We start from the raw sequence: 16,924 nt of genomic DNA, 5'->3' as shown, positions 1-16,924 counted from the left end.
TTAGTTTTTTTCAAAGGAGTGTTTCCCTTTAATATTTTATGTATTTAATGCAAATATTTTAATTTCAGTAGTTTATTCCCCAGCATGAAACATCATTAATTCCCACTCACAATATTTCTCTTTATTATCACTCACTTTGAAAATACTTCTTTTCTACATAGCCTAGAGTTAAGAAACTGGCTAATCAACGGCAGTAAACCCTCAGTTTAACCGACGAAGTGTGGGGAGAGGTTTGCCTTAACGCTGCCCTCCCCCCAGGCTCCACCCCAACCTCCCCCGAAAATAAATGCCAGCGACTCACCGGAGGAGCTGCCGGAGTGGCTGGGGCCACTACTGCTAGAGTCACCACATGCTCCTTCCACCAGGAGTGGGATGCATATGCGAGTGCCACATGCCCGCATACACGCCCCATCCCTGGCGTGAGCAGTATCTGGTGGCCCCAGCCATAACAGTTCCTCCAGATGTGTTAGGGCCCCAGAGCCATGGAGCTGACAGTAAGGTTGAGGGTTTACTGCATAGCAACGTTTATTTTCAAATTTAAGTACCTACAGCTGGTCTCCTATACCTGCACAAAACATGGACTGCTAGAGCACTAGGAACTCAAACTGACATCAATAGAAACTATATTAGACCATTATTTTCTAGCTGCTAAATTACAGACATCCAAGCCTGTTAGCTTTGCCCCAAATTTTAGCAGAAAATCCTTTATCAAAGAAGTTCAGAATATAGGTGTCACTAGTGTACAGTGGGTGTGTCCATTAAGGATGTTAATGATTAACTGGTAGGGGCTGCAGGAGCCCCTGCTGCATGTAGATGGTTGCTCCAGCCATGCACAGTGGCCGAACAGAGAGGGTGGCTGGACAGTAACAGATTCTTGCAAGGTAATTCTCAACGGTCTATTAACAAACTAGTCCAAAAGTGGTCACAATTCATGAGATTACAGATTGTCCGATATAATTCCTTAAAAGAGCAATTTCATCTTAACCCTACAATTTTAAAACTCAAATGGTATTTGCCGCAGCAAAACTCAGAGGCTGGTGGTATGTGTTAGATAATGAGGTGATCAATTTGAAGGAGAGGAAAAATGCTTGTCCAGGGCCTGACCTAACCTGAGACTAAAACTACCATCCCAATCCTGCTTTTTTTCCTCTCTTACGATGTCTGATAGCCAGGCTTCCTCAATCAGTATCATTCAGTTGTTATTCAGGGGAAAGTGGGAGGCAAGGTTCCTTTCTTGCCTTCACCAAAACCTCTCAATTCTTTGAGGGCGTGCTGGTACCGATCCACAATACTATGTGCTCAAATACTTGTTGGCTGGCTCAGGCTCCCTTGCTTCCTTCCTACACCCAATCCTCCCAACTCTAGTTATGACAATGCTCTTGAGGAGCATGACCTGGGCTTTAGAACAGGAAATAATCATGGCATATAGGTACAATACTTGGTACTCTCCATTTTTCTGTGTGACCTCTGATATTCAGTCTCTGTTTCTGTTTCTCCCATCTAGAAAATGGAGGTGATCATTACTATGGATACAGCTCAAACAGGTGCTATGAGAATCAATAGTGCAAACTATTGTAGTGAAGTGGATGTCTGGCTGTCCATATATCACTGCCCTTTACTGGATAGGATCAGTACTGCTCTGTTGTCATAAGTCTAACAGTTGAAAGCTTAGTCTTTATCTTCAGTGGTTGGGTTTTGTATGTTGGGAGCAGGAAGAGCTCCATTTTATTTACATTGAGGTGTGAAGTTCCAAATTAGCCTAGTGTGAAGCAGGCACAGTTTTAAAAATGAGGCCCTGACTATAGCACGTCCTCAAAATTCACCAGTATCACATACTTATTACTATTGTATTTCTGATTTAAAACTCATCCCCTTCTGCCATTTTATTCAATAGAAGTCATAACTATTAGATTCTATGTTCAGATCTTGATAATACAGATAAAAGTTCTTTCAATGACCTCAGGTGAGACAGACACATGGGGTCCCTGTGGTTGCTGTCTGTGCCCTGGGAAACAACCAGCGGTGGTCATGGGGGAAAAGCCACTCTCTTTTGCAGGCCATTCAACTTCATATGCCTTAGTAGTAGCAGTAGGCATCCTTCAGTCTGCATAGACTATGGATCGCACCCTTTAAAGTTTCAATTGAGGACTTCATTTACAGCGTCTATTGTGACTATGAAGACCCACACGAGAGTGACAGTCCTTGCTGCATCTCTTGCAGATGTGGTGGGTGTCTGGCAAGTCCTTATTGTGCTTTCTGTGCGCTCGCTTCTCCTCTGCTAGCTGTCTGATCTTCATCTCGCCCTTCTGAAGGCCTTTGTGTAACCCCTGCCTCCATCTGCTGCGGTCATCTACTAGTTCTTCCCAGTTGTCCAGCTCGATGTCTACCTCTCTGAGGTCTCTCTTGCAGACATCTTTGTAGTGCAACTGGGGGCGTCCAGGAGGTCTTTTACCAGAGGCTAGCTCACCATACAGGATGTCTTTTGGAATCCTTCCATCATTCATCCTGTGGACGTGGCCAAGCCAGCGGAGTCGACGCTGCCTGAGGAGGGTATGCATGGCTGGGATTCCAGCTTGCTCGAGGACGGCGGTGTTGGTCACTCTGTCCTTCCATGATATTCCAAGGATGTGCCTGAGGCAGCGCAAGTGGAAGACGTTCAGCCTCTTTTCCTGGCAGGCATACAGGGTCCAAGTCTCGCTGCCATAAAGGAGGGTGCTGAGGATGCAGGCTCTGTACACTTGCATTTTGGTGTGAGTGTACAGCTTGTTGTTGTTCCACACTCTCCTGCTGAGTCTGGACGGAGTAGTGGCTGCTTTTCCGATCCTCCTATTTAGCTCAGTGTCCAATGACAGGGTGTCAGTGATGGTGGACCCGAGGTAAACGAACTCGTGGACGACCTCTAACGTATAGTTGTCAATGCTGATTGATGGGGATTCAGCAACATCCTGACCAAGTATGTTTGTCTTCTTTAGGCTGATGGTAAGCCCAAAGTCCTTGCACGCTTTGGAAAACCGATCCAGCAGTTTTTGAAGCTGGTCTTCTGTGTGAGACACTACAGCAGCATCATCTGCGAACAGCATGTCTCTGATGAGGACTTCTTGCACCTTAGACTTAGCTTTCAGCCTTGCAAGGTTAAACAGTTTCCCATCAGATCTTGTATGCAGCAAGATGCCCTCTGTTGAAGATCCAAAGGCATGCTTCAGGAGGAGTACGAAGAAGATCCCGAACAATGTCGGAGCAAGCATGCATCCTTGTTTGACGCCGCTCCTGATTCTAAAAGCATCCGATAATGCGCCGTCATATTGGATGGTTCCTCTCATGTCTTTGTGGAACGACTGGATCATCTTGAGTAACCGTGGAGGACAGCCTATCCTGTGGAGCAGTTTGAACAGACTATCCCTGCTGACCAAGTCAAAGGCGTTGGTCAGGTCGATGAAGGCTATGTAGAGTGGCTTTCTCTGCTCCCTGCACTTCTCCTGCAGCTGCCTTAGAGAGAAGACCATGTCAACGGTAGACCTCTCTGCGCGGAATCCGCACTGCGATTCGGGATACACCCTCTCAGCAATCTTCTGGAGTTTGCCAAGGATGACGTGAGCGAACAGTTTACCAGTGTAATGGAGTGGGGGGAGTGCATGTGTGAGTCAGGCTGGATGTCTGAGGCAAGCAGCAGCTCCCAGTGGCTAAGGATGACCCTGGGGCTACAACTGGCAGGTGACACCTCTGCCTAAACAAAGAGCAGGGAGGAGCTAAGCTGGGTTTTTGAATCGGGGGCGGCAGTTAAAGGCTAGGAAAAGGGAGAGCTGGAAGGCAGCCAGCCTGAGGAGGGGGAAGCTACACCCCAGAGGGGCACCCCTCGGGGTCTTCTCCCCAGGACAGGTTAAAAGAACTGTCTCTGGCTGCTATGCTGTTGCTTCTGTAAAAAACTAAACATCTGTTGCCTAATAAACCTGCTGTTGTACCTGCTGAGTAAAAGTCTCTCCTGCCAGCGGACGGGGTGCAGTGCAGGGGGACCCCTAAACCCCATCACAACCAGTGACGCTTAGGAAGGAGATTCCACGGTAGTCGTTGCAGTCGCTTCTGTCTCCTTTGTTCTTATACAATGTTAGCGTCGCGCATATCCTGTGGAACCTCACCCTCTTTCCAGCACAGGCACTGTAGTTCATGTAGGGGTTCATATGCCTTATAATCAAATATTTTAAGATGTTCTACCTGTTCAGTTTCAACTTACCAGACATGTAGTAGTGATCCTTTTTCAGCCTAGCTGAAGCACCTGCCACTTGTCATACGGTGATGTCTTAAACAGAGGCAGCAGGTTTGTATAATTTTTGGTGGTGCCCAGAATGATGCTGAGAAACCACCATGCACCTGTCTTGTAAGTTGATAAATATTTTTTAAAATAACAAACATGGACAGGAAACAGTCTCTCTCACCCCCAATATATAACACCAGGGTTCCCTCCACTCAGGCTACTCCCCCACTTGGGCTGTACTGAGGCATCAGCAGTGTTCTCCTCCTTGTGCACCCTCTGGGCTGCTTGAGGGGAAAGAGCAAGCAGTTCAATATAGGAGTGATCAGCAGTGCTAGCTGCTTTATGCACCCAGCTGGCTTGCTTTCCCCATGTAGTTGCAGGAGGAGGTACAGAAGGTTCAGGGGTCCAGAGGGCACAGAACAGGGGTTAGGGCAGGGTCTGCAACCAAAACAGCAAGAGGAGCCATTTTTTTTTCAAATTCATTTACAAAATCAATACTTCAAGAGCCCCAATGCACGTGAATACAAGACAGTCCTTAATAAATAACATCAAGCCGTACTTTTTGTAAACTCTATTTTAAGAGCAGCACACCACAATAATGTGTACCAGTTAGAGAGTTTGTTACACTCTCCCCTGGACTGAAGAGCAAAGGAGAATAAGGAAAACCCTGTGCCTGGGGATAGGCTCGTAAGCTGGAAGGGGCAATGTTTGCATCAACCCTCTGCCCCCCGCCCTCATTCCCAGACTCTAACCCCCAAAACCCACCCCCCACATCTCCAGGCTTTACCCACCTCAGCCCCCAAACCCACCCCTGCCATCCCCAGGACTAACCTACACAGCCAACAAGCTTCTCCAGCTGCACACACTACTGCGGTTTCTCCATGGCCACTGCCGCCTCCAGCAGGGGCAGATTCTGCCATCCCCCACTCTCCTGTAGGCTTATCACTTCCCCCGCCTCTGCTGAAATAATGGGACTAAATGTAATTGGTTTAATGAACGGATTCCTACTGGCCATTAAACCAACTGTATTTGGTTCCATGACTTCAGCAGCAGCAGGGCAGGGAGCTGCAAGAGGACTCAGAGGGGGCAGGGCAGGGAGCAGCAACTGATTCCTTAAAGAACCACATGCCACTCCGGAGCTGAAGGTTGTTGACCCCTGGGTTAGGGGCACAGGAGTGAGGTGCAGACAATGGCAAAGGGAGCATATTGCAGAGAGGGAAGTATAGGGGATGTGGCGGGAGAGGAGTGTGGGGAACCAATGGGAGATGAGGGGCAATAGGACAACAAAATGCAAATTTGTCCAGGATGCCATTTTCTGTATGGCCAGCCCTGTCCATGATGCTCATCCAAAAATCCCCCTCAAGCAGCAAGCACCTGGTCAGATGCAACATCTATCCTCTCCTCTTGCTCAGGAAGCCCCCCTCATGGTCACTCCTTGAGAAGGGCTGAGAGAGGGAAGCTGCTAATCATATCCTTTGCTCCTCCCTCCTGCTGTACAGGTAGCGAAGCCAGGGATCACCTGCAATGAGCCTGTTGCCTCAAACATGATCTTTTTCAGGTCCTTTACAGCTCTGCATGAAGCAGCTTTCAAAATCTTGAGAGACCTGGATCTCTGACATTGCTGGAGCTGAGCACCAAGCTGTGAATATTCATGGGGCCCATATGCATCACCTATGGGCTTAAAATCGCTAAGCAATGGACCAGACAAGACACATTTTGTAAGACATCCTAAACACACATACCCAAATTAATTGATTTTGCCTCTTCTCCCTTGTAATAATTAATTATTTATATTGCACTTGCACCTGGACCCTCCGATCAGGATCCCATTCTGATGCATACTGTAGGAAGAAAAAATAAGTTGTTCTTGCCTCACAGAATTTATCATATAAACAGAGACAAGGGAAGATGATGGTTTTTATATTGAATCATTTGTCTTGTTTCTTTGTGTGTGTTTTTAAATAAGTAGTATTTCTTCTTCAAGTGATAGTCCCTATTGTATTCCACTGAAGGCTATGAAATAGAAATCTGTATCTACAGCAGAGGGAACTTGGACGTAGCAGTCCTATATTATAAGAACCACAATATAAACAATACTCAACAGTGGTGATAATTTTGTTTTCCCTCCATAGATATCAACATGTCACCTTCTGGAATGTCACCTGAAAAACTGTTTCCAAGATGCTAAAAGCATTGTAAATCCTGTAACAGTCAAATTTAGCATCACACAGAGAGATCCATTGGGTATGAAGTACAGGACAGACTTTCCACAATGCCCAAAGCTATAAAACTCCTAATAAGTAGAGATCAGGATGAGCCCAACTTGACTCAGGCTTAAGACATCATGCAAAACTCACATCTTCATGAAGGCACTCCCCAAACAATTAAGCGGTAGCATACTGAAAGGATAGGGCTGAGGATTACAGTCCTATTCTGGTCAAAATTATTCATTCATAATTTTCTAATAGTACCCACATCCAGGGTGATAGGAATTTAAATATTTTTATATATAACATCATATTATTGCACTTTGCTTTCATTCATGCCACTAAAAATTTCTCCTACTCCAAACATGAGTCAAAAATGCAAGTGTCAGAACATATTTGGAAACTTGGTGTGAGTGTGGTTAAAAAAAATCATTTACATTCAAACAGGAACACATTAATCAGCACATCAGCTAGTGCAATGGCTCTGGACCTTTCCAGACAACTGTATCTTTTAGGAGTCTGATTTGTCTTGCACACCTGCCAATTTCACCTCACTTAAAAACACCTTGATTACACAATCAAACATAAAAATACAAAGGTGTCATAGCACACTCATTGAAAAATTGCTCTCATTTTTGCACTCCAGTTGATTTACTTTATAATTATTATGCTACATTTCAGTGTTGAGTATATACAGCAGTATAAACAAGCCAATGCATGAAATTTTAGTTTGTACTAAAATTGCTAGTGCTTTTTATATTGCCAATCTAGACAAGTATCTTGATGAACTGATGTACCCCAAGAAAACTGCATAATCCCAAGAGTATGTGTGCCCCTTCTTGAGAACCACTAATCTAATGTGTATCCAGAGTTTCATCTGCTGACTTGAGTGACTAAAATAAAAGTTACTACAAGTACTGTTAGCCTTTCAGAGACCATACACAACAGCATCTTTTATTGTTGATGGTGCATGAGTTGTTAAGGATACAGCTTGACATTCAGATCCCAGCATGATTATTTCAGTGACAAAGATTAGCTCTACTTGTAAAATGACAATGTGAAAGTCACTGAGAGACAAAAACTGAACCATACAATGCCATTTTCATATTTACTTTCTTGTTTTCCCAGATTTTAGATGGACTCAATGAACTTGCCCAGGGTCCAAGGCAAAGGGAACAAGATGTGAATGGAAATGAGTAGGGCTTTTTCTGAACTATTAGCCACAATACTGCTTGTTGCCCACAGTCACTATGTAATTTCTTACTTATCTTGCTGCCATTTTTCATTAGTTACTGAACCATTTTACTTTGCCCAATTTACTTCCTATCACTTCCCTCCCTTCTTCCTATTAATGTTGACATATTTTCCTGTGGGAAAATTTAATACAAATTCTCCAATGTATAGATATCTAATAGACATGCTGATGTAACTGAGGTCAGAACTGAAGTTTTGTGCTATGATTGGATGCTGCTCTGTACAGTCTGTGATTGAATGTACAGGGTGCAGTCCATGAATGAAAATGGTAAATGATGCTAGCAGTTAAAGGACCTACACTCAGTGCATATAAATTTTTGAATATTTGAGAGGATGGATATGCCTCCTGAACAGTTTAACAAACTTTTTCTGTGTGGGTGGTTGTACAAATAATGGGATGCTCACCCTGCCAAATACTTTATGATCTCTTAAGAACATGGTACTGGGAAGAGGCATGACTGCTTAATGATTGCAAGTGCCAGAAGTCAATACAGTCATGTATTATATTACAGAAAGCACAATAATGATATATCAAACACACTTTTTTGCCTCCATACAACCACCAAAAAGACCAGTTGAAAATAATAATGGACAGCATTAATTTGTGGCAGCTGTTTGCTCTTGGGACTTAGTATTGTTTTTTTAAAAAAATAATCTTGAAATATACTTAAAAGAATCTTAATGTTGCATTTATAAACGGCACTCTTTTTTATGAGGTAGCTAACCTACCAAGCTGATTTGAATCAACTATCCTGTCTTTATCCCCAACAATAAATGTTGAAAAGCAATTAAAAGGAAATGGTTACAGACAGGTACATACACATATCTAGCAAAAGTCTGAAGTCAGAAACAAATATTTTGTTAATGCAGTGTTCTTGAGTAGCAGTTCCTGGAGGGAAGTTGTTTTGTTTTGTTTTTTGTGTGGCAGTTAGGCCAATGTTAAGTACATTAGATTTTTTTTACCTAGTGAAAAACAACTTAAGATTCAAGCCCCAGAGTAATTAAAAAAATATTCATACTGGAACACACTGACTATACCAATAATATATATTTCTCATGATTAAACATTAAAATGTCACTTCTTTGAGATTGCCTGTATATATTCTACAGATTATTGAACACAGAAATACACTACTCTAATTTAACTTGCAATACAAATATTTTATCTACTTTTCTTGTCTATAGAGGTTTTGAACAGCTTTCCTGACTGTAATTAACAGAGGGAGTGACTTCCAGTCTGAATGAAATTAACAGTAAACTACTTGAAAGAATGATGGCTATTTTTGCTGTAAAAAGTTGATTTGAAGTTACACTATTCATATAGTATTTCTTCTTTACAAGACACTACTCAAGCTAGAATACCTGTTTTCCAGGGTCGTTGTGACTGATGCCAAAGGACCCTGCTGAGAAAGAAAAGCGGGTACTGTGTTGTTTGGACGGCACGAAGCATAGGGGTTTATCAGTGTCGAGTTACTATATCATGCTTAGGCCGATGGGCGCGCGTTCTCTCTCTGCTCCACTCCCCTCAAGTTACCAGTGCGAGCCAGGCACCCCCTTGCTGCCTGCGTGCACCGTACTCGCGCCCAGGGGCTAGTTTGCCGTCCCAGCAGAGGGGCTGAGGTGGGCGCCCTTAGGCTGGCTGCGGCGCTTCTGCCCCGGGAAGGGGCTCTGGCCCCACGCACCCCCCGCCACACTCAGCCCAAAGCCCAGGGTGGCAAAGGCGAGGGGCTGGCGGGAGCGCGGCCCGTGCTGGCACTGCTCCTTAGGGGTGCTTTGCACAGGCGGGGGCGGGAGCGCAGCGTAAACCACCGTCTCTGCGAAGCCAAGCAGGAGGCGGGGGCTGGCGGCCCCGGCTGAGTGACTCAGCCCTGCGGCACGCGGCGCTGTATATAAGGCGGGAGTCAGGGCGCGCAGCACGAGGCCGTGCCGCCGCGCTTGTATTTGAGGCGAGGATCGAGGCGCGCAGCACGAGGCGGGCGGTTGGCGCGAGGCTGCGCGGCGCATAACCGTGCCGCGGGCGGGTGTCTAAGGGCGTCTCCGAGGTGCCTCGCGCCGGGATGGAGCCCAAGTGGCGGCTGCTGTGCGCGGGGCTGCTCCTAGCGGGGCTGCCGGCGGGGCTGGGCGCGCAGAGCACGCCGGTGGGGCCGCGGGGGGGCGGCGGCGGCGAGTACGAGGTGAAGCTGTGCGGCCGCGAGTTCATCCGCGCCGTGATCTTCACCTGCGGCGGGTCGCGCTGGAAGAGGCTGTCCCCGCAGGCGAGGGAGCCGCTGCCGCGCGCCGGTGAGTGAGCGGGGGAGGGCGCCGAGCTGGGACCTGCTCCCCCCAGGACTCAGGCTGAGGGGGCAGAGCGAGGCGCCCTCTCAGGCTGCTGAAGGCGGGAAAGTGCGGCGCCCTCCGCGGCGGGAAAGCCCTCCCTCGTGGCGGGCTAGGGCGCCCCCTAGGCAGCAAGGGCGGTTGGCCTCCCGGCGGGACGCACTGCGCGGCCTGAATCCCCGTGCTCGGGGGTCGCGGGGCCAGACCTCCCCTCGTACACCAGCCAGGCTCTGGCCGCCGGCGGAGCAGGCGCGAGCGGGTCGCTCCCCCTTTTGCTTAGAGCAGGAGTTTGCTGTTGCTCAAAGGCCCAGGCGGAGGGACGCGACCTCTGCTCGCAGGAAGCTTGGCCGAGGCTCAGCACCAACGCGGGGAAGTAAAGGGATGCGCTGACCCCTAAAAATTAACTTGCCTTGGGTCCCTCGCTGCAGGGTGCGCGCGACTCACCCCCTGGAGAGATGGCGTGAAGCCCATCTTGGCCCTGGGACGGAGACACCTCGCGGTTGACAGAAGAACTCTTCTGTTTTCCCCGTTGCTGCCTTCGCCGGCATGGGCTACTCCCAGTGCCCGCCCCTCCCCTTCAGCTGTTACTCCTAACCCTGCCCTTTCGCTCTTAGCAACACTGTAATTACACCTAATAACACTGGAAAAACAAAACAAAAAACTTTTTTTTTTAAACAGATGCTGCTCAAGCCCCCAGTAACATAGAACTGGAGAACTTGAAGTTGCAGTCAGTCTTTGGTCCGGGATTGGAGCAGCTGCAAAGAGCCAGCCTACCACTTGAACAAATTACATTGAAGGATTTGTTTAGTTATTATGATTATGAATATTTACCTATGTCAGATAACTTCAGTGAATATAGTCATCAGGTTGAGGATGCTGTCTGGAAGAACAGAGGTGGAATAGGAATTGCCAATCCTAGGGGGTCAAACACTTTTCCTTGGGTCAAGTATCCCAGAAGAAAACGAGACTTCTCAATAGGAGTGGCAGGAGTGTGCTGCAAATGGGGCTGTACCAAAGCTGAGATCAGTACACTATGCTGAAATTAAGTGTCTCTCTCTCTTAGACCACAAGAATTCAACATTAGTTGCAGTGATGATTGATTGAGTACTGAATGTAGAGAGGAAAACAGTCTGAACAACATGGCAGTTTTGTCTGCAAGCAGCTACATGTTACTTTTTTGCCCTTGAACATGCACATTGGTGGTCATTACAGTAGTAACTTTGTTTAGCTGCCATAACCTTTACTCTAATTGTTTTAGTAAACCTTTTACTTTCTGTATTTTACGGTTTTGTCTCTAAAATTATGAGTTTCATACCACTGCTTTGTAAAGCACTCCAGGGAGGAACCTCAATTGTAATTAAAATATATTACACTATATAAATGGTAGGGAGTTGTTTTTCCCCTTCCATTGGGAACAATACCTAGGGAATCCTTTAAAGAATCCAGAGTTGGATCTATTATAGAATATCCTTTGAGCTACAAGTTGAAATTCAAACAAACAATGCCAAGCTATTTGCACCAGAACTTTGGCTTCAGTTCCACTTTAACTAAACTTTGTAAGAGGGTCTAGCACAACATTCAGGCCATCTCCATCCAAAAGCAAAATTATTTCCTAAATACCACATTTTAAAACAATTTTCTTCAGCTTACACTTTTCCTTTGAGTTCTTTTCTACTTGTATATCTTTGTCATGCCCTGAACATTTAATCGCTGATTGAAGAGTTAACATCTTGAGGATTCTAGGTTTATCTTGTCCTTTCCTCACTTGTTTTTTAGCCAAGTTGTCAGATATTTAACACCATTAAATCTTTGCTCTTATTGATACTTGTTCTAGGAATCCCATCCAATTTATCTATAGTTCTAGTATACTGAAGTACTCAATTGTACACCAAGGTTAAGCCCCTTGCAGGCCTGCTGGTGCTTTAACCGCACCTTCACAGGTACAGCTGCTCACAGTTCCTATTGTGTACAGATCACTGTTCCTGGCCAGTGGCAGCTGTGAACAGCCATATCAGCGAACATGCAGGTAGACAAAGCACCAGGCCCACCAGCACCTAGCCTTGGTGAATGGCATCCACACTTATTCCTCAGTCCTGCATTATGAGTTGTTGTATCCAGATTTTCTTCCTTCCATTGATTATCCTCTTCAGGTGTTAGCTTTTTTTCTACTAATGTCTATAATCATTTGAGGGCCCTCTAAATTCTGTTACTCACAATTAATCTTTGCTTTAGTGATGTATACCTGTGACTTCAAGAGAGTAGTGAAAATGACAGTGAGTGGTTGCCATTGTGTGTACCAGACTTAAATATCAATTACTCTAGCACTACATTTATATCCCATGAAGACTGCTTCTCTTAACAGTTTAGTCCATCAGCTAGTTTTCAATCCATGGTCATTTTTAACATCAGCTTGTTAATTTCAATAAACACTTCATGAAGTCTATAGAGAAATCTCATTCTTTACATCCTCAAATTTTCTAATTATTCCCATTAATTTTACTGAGTGAAACCTCCATGGTATTTTAAGAGGATGGGGAAACAGCTGTTAAACATGAATATTAACTTTTAGTTTGCATACCATTTACATTTGAATATAATGGTAATTTATAGCACTTAATGCTCCTCTACTATGCATAGCTGTAGTGAATGAAGTGTTCCTGTAAGGTTAACTGAGTAACAGTGTTGCATGTTCACTTTAGCTCCTGACAGTAGTTACAGTTGCATTTTTGTTTTTCCATTCTAAAACCTTGCTTTCAGTCATTCAGCTTTATGAATTTTTCAGGGTTTGGGCTGAGTTTCTCTAGATTTAGCATCTAATAAGGAAGAAGATTTAGAGTTTGAGGAAATGCCTCACCTAGGGCTTGTCTACACTTGCCCCCAACTTTGAAGGGGGCATGTTAATCAGAGTGATGGGAGATTAGTAATGAAGTGCTGCAGTGAATATGCGGGCTACACACATGCCAGCACTTCAAAGTTTGACACTTCAAAATTGCTGCAGGGGAGAATTAGCCTAATGAACTGCTGCATATTCACTGCAGCACTTCATTAGTAATCTCCCATTGCTCTGATTAACATGCCCCCTTTGAAGTTGGGGGCAAGTGTAGACCCAGCCCTAGTATTGATTGAGAGCAAGGGTGGAAGGAGGGCAAAAATTCAATTCCACATTCAGCAGTTCTACTACAGAAACAGCTATTGTTGACATCTAAAATTTGACATAGAAAATATTCCGTACCAAATTTAAGTGCTTTGAGGAAAATTGTTATATGATGATTCAATTGCGATCATTTGAAAATTTCTGTGAGCATACAGTCCATCATGACAAAGCATTTTCTCTGCTAACCTTGTAAAGTGAAAAACTGAGAAAGCTGCACTATATATATAATACACACACTCACAGAGACAGGGAGAGAGAGAGACAGACCCATTCCTTATTCCAGGACTGCCACTTAGATTTGTTGGTGTGCATCCATCTAGGCACATATCCCAGAGAGATGTGATCCAGGTGAGCTACTCCTTTCTCCTTCTGCCAGCTTTTGCATCTCATGGTGTAAAGGTGTAATTAAGGTGTGCTAAGTTAACTCTTGGACCAAACCATTGGAACAGTCTTAACATTCATGGTTACAGGCATAGCTATATGCATTAACAGCCAATGAAGATCAGCAAATATAACAGGAAATCTGTCTCACCATGAAGTTTACTATAAGCATTAAGTGGAAATAAAATACTCCTTGCTTGAGTTAAGAATTGTAAGAGTCAATAGCTTAACTAGGCAGGAGGTATGCTATGCAGAAGGTACTGAAATTTGTCTTTCACTAATATCTTGGAACTCTGAATAGTCTTTGAAGGGTGAAAGTAAACCAACTTTAACATACAATAAACTTTGATATCCGACATCCAGGGGACTGGGAGGTTGCCAGATAATCAAATACTGTGGATAATAAGAGAGGAATACCTAGCGATGCATAACACTAAAGAAAAACAAGATTGATTGTTTCTTAATATCCAAAGATGTATGCAAAATATTGTTTCCACTCTTCCACAAGCATCAACATACATTAGAAGACTATTACACTGTGCCAGCAGGACACAACCTCAGTTGAGTAGCTCTGGGAAGGGTGAGTAGCTCATGCCGGGTGGGAGAGCAAAGGAGCCTGCAGCTGCACTCAGACAATATCTGTATCCCAAAAGAGGGAGATTGGATAGTTTAGAAAGTGTTAATGGCAGTCACTAAAAGTGACTGCCTGATGGCTACTTGGCAGATTCTCTATCTAGATCTTCTTTAAGAAATATCTACATTGTAATTTGCATTGATTATCCTTAATGGGCAGTCTCCTTCGAATGTTAGCCCTGCATCCCTCTGTGCTACATCTGAGTGCAGCCTGCTCCTGTGCTTTCTCTGTGCTCCTGCCTGGTGTCCGCAGAGCAGAGCTGCTTGGCTGCAAGTTATGCCGGTTATTTGCGTGTGCAAATTGATCAAATAGCAGTTAAACAAGAATTTACTGTAATTTTAAAAATCAGTTCTGTAGCACCGTAAAGGTTAATATTATTTATCAGGTGATGAGCTTTCATGGGACAGACCCACTTCTTCAGATTTATAATACTGTTAGTCTTTAAGGTGCTACAGGACTGATTTTTGGTGTGTTTTTTTTGTGGAAGATACAGACTAATATGGCTCTCTCTGACTATGTAAAATAATTGATAAAATTCACTCACAAATTAAGAATACTATACATAATTGAATTTATCCTCTCTCTATGCACATATACCTTTGTTAAAAGGGTGCAAGGAACTCTTTCCAGGTTTCTTTCAGGATCAAGGTTGACTAAGGCTTTGTCTGTACAACACAGCTTTTAGAGAAACACCAATGTTGCTAAAAAACTGGGCAGAGTAAATGCTGTTGGTAGCACTTTTGACACCCAAAATCTTCCATTTCCCCCATCAGCACTTGCCACAGCAAAACATTGGCAAAGGTTCAGGGTGGCTTTTTTTTTCCAAGCACCTGTGAGTGACAAAAGTTTGTAGCTCAACTGCTAATTCAGACAAAACCTGAGATACATGCTGGGTCTACACTTACCTTGAATATTGACAGCTGCTATGCAATTTGAGATATGCCAATTGTGTACCAAACATCAATTTTACAGCCATCAATATTTGTCCCTGTCTCCACTGCAGAATGCCTGACAGGAACTCTCCTCCTGTTGGCATTCCTTAATCCTTCTGGCTTGCAAAGAGTTCTGGGGTCAACATTGAATTGGGTGGAATTGCATTGAAATGTGCAAAACAACACCCCAGAAGACTGAACCTAAGTGTTTGATCTTCTGCAGTGAGTGTAGACCCAGCCACAGTGACTGGGAAGGGGGTACACCCAGGCAAATCATTAACCTACAATGTTGTGGGGTTGTTATTTTTTTTTGAACATTTAACTTAAAATTGTAAATACGTAATAAATATTTAAAAACAATGTCTGAAAGCCAGAAAAGCAAGGGTGCCACACAATCAGATATCAAAAAGTACAAATGCATAGTATGGAGTAACCTAATCACTAATTCTTTGTTGCTGAATATTAGAGCAGTAACTTCATTGTAATATACACTATTTCATATTTACATGAAATTTTGCAAAAAAAATTTAAAATAAAAATATTTGATTATAAAGTCAGAAAATGAACTCTTATCAGCTTGATCATGTCCCTTTAAAATGTTAGAACTAACATTCTGGTACTTCAGCATACCCATTCTCATTGGGATATGTCATCTCTTACTATCTTATTTATCAAGCTGTACATTTCTTTATGCTATTACACATTAGACGAATAAAACTGAATTTTAAAAATTGCGGTCAAGTTTTTTTTTTTAAAAAAAGAACTATGTATAATAAGGAGTTAGGAGATCAATTTTAGGTAGTCTGAGAGGCAGGTGTTAAAAAGACATTTGAAAGGCAACCAAATAGCTTGATTCAGGACACTGCATAAGCACACAGTTAGCTTTAAACACACGCCCTCCCCCTTTCCTGAGGTGCTTTCTTGAATCAAAGTTGAAGTCAGGTGCACACTCTTGAACAGCTTATCAACAATGTATTTTGTAACAGCATTTAGTTACTTTATACATTTCTTGGACAATGAAAATACTCAAATTTCATATGTGTATGCAGTTTTCTAGTCAACTTAACATTCAGGTTTTCCTGCAGTAGCCGAGTTGCTACAGTATTTGTAATCTGAACACTACAAGAAAATGTAAATGTAAAACAAGCACATTAATTAAAACAGTTCTAAAGCCAGTGTTACAGAAGCTAAATTTGGGTCTATTTTTATCTGAATATCCATTTAATATAACTGTGCCTTGGCAGTTAGTTCACCTAGGCATCATGTTGGTCCTCTGCACAGAACTGAATTTCACATTAGGGAATCTATTTTGAAGTCTTCATGCATCTTGAGTTTTATCAGGCCAGATATGCAACAAAGGAGAATTTATATTTAAGATAGTGAATATGTAAGTTGAGGTAACTATACTACCAAAGGAAAAATATTTCAAATGATATGGCATGTTCAGTGCACGTTACTAGTTTGCATATGATAATTTACCTTAAATCCCTGTACAGTTTCAACTTCAAATAACTTTTTTCAATTAGTATTGGTCCCAGTATGCTCCTTTGTGGCTTGGAATGGCACTGTGGATGTGAACCCCACTTATTCTGCCCCCCACCCCCCCCCAATCTGGGACATCATATGTTCTCAAACTGCATCTTGGCCAAAAGGACCAAAAGAAACAAATATTCTTTCCATAAGATACAGTAAACTCTTTCATATCTGGCAGCCCCATGACTGTGGAGGCTGCTGGATATTCAAATATTCTGGATAAGAAAGAGGTATACCTAGCAATGCACAACTCTAAAGAAAAACAAG

At 43.6% G+C, this 16,924-nt stretch overlaps 1 protein-coding gene across 1 annotated transcript; it reads left to right on the top strand.

Annotated features, from left to right (window-relative positions):
* The first annotated feature begins 6,376 nt into the window (after positions 1 to 6,376).
* LOC142013469 (relaxin-3-like) lies at positions 6,377 to 16,826 on the top strand. Its single transcript, XM_074994865.1, has 2 exons — positions 6,377 to 9,990; positions 10,702 to 16,826. The coding sequence occupies exons 1-2, from the start codon at positions 9,768 to 9,770 to the stop codon at positions 11,061 to 11,063; spliced, it is 585 nt and encodes a 194-aa protein (XP_074850966.1). The 5' UTR covers positions 6,377 to 9,767; the 3' UTR covers positions 11,064 to 16,826.
* Positions 16,827 to 16,924: the final 98 nt, after the last annotated feature.

The sequence above is a fragment of the Carettochelys insculpta genome, chromosome 5 (genome assembly GCF_033958435.1).
Source record: "Carettochelys insculpta isolate YL-2023 chromosome 5, ASM3395843v1, whole genome shotgun sequence".
Classification (NCBI taxonomy): Eukaryota; Metazoa; Chordata; order Testudines; family Carettochelyidae; genus Carettochelys; species Carettochelys insculpta.
This window is presented reverse-complemented; position numbering and strand designations above follow the sequence as displayed.

Excerpts from the sequence above, each read along its gene's own strand:
- LOC142013469 (XM_074994865.1), top strand. The coding sequence starts at position 9,768 with ATGGAGCCCAAGTGGCGGCTGCTGTGCGCGGGGCTGCTCCTAGCGGGG. Across the intron at positions 9,991-10,701 it reads GGAGCCGCTGCCGCGCGCCG|ATGCTGCTCAAGCCCCCAGT; the intron begins GTGAGTGAGCGG and ends TTTTTTAAACAG.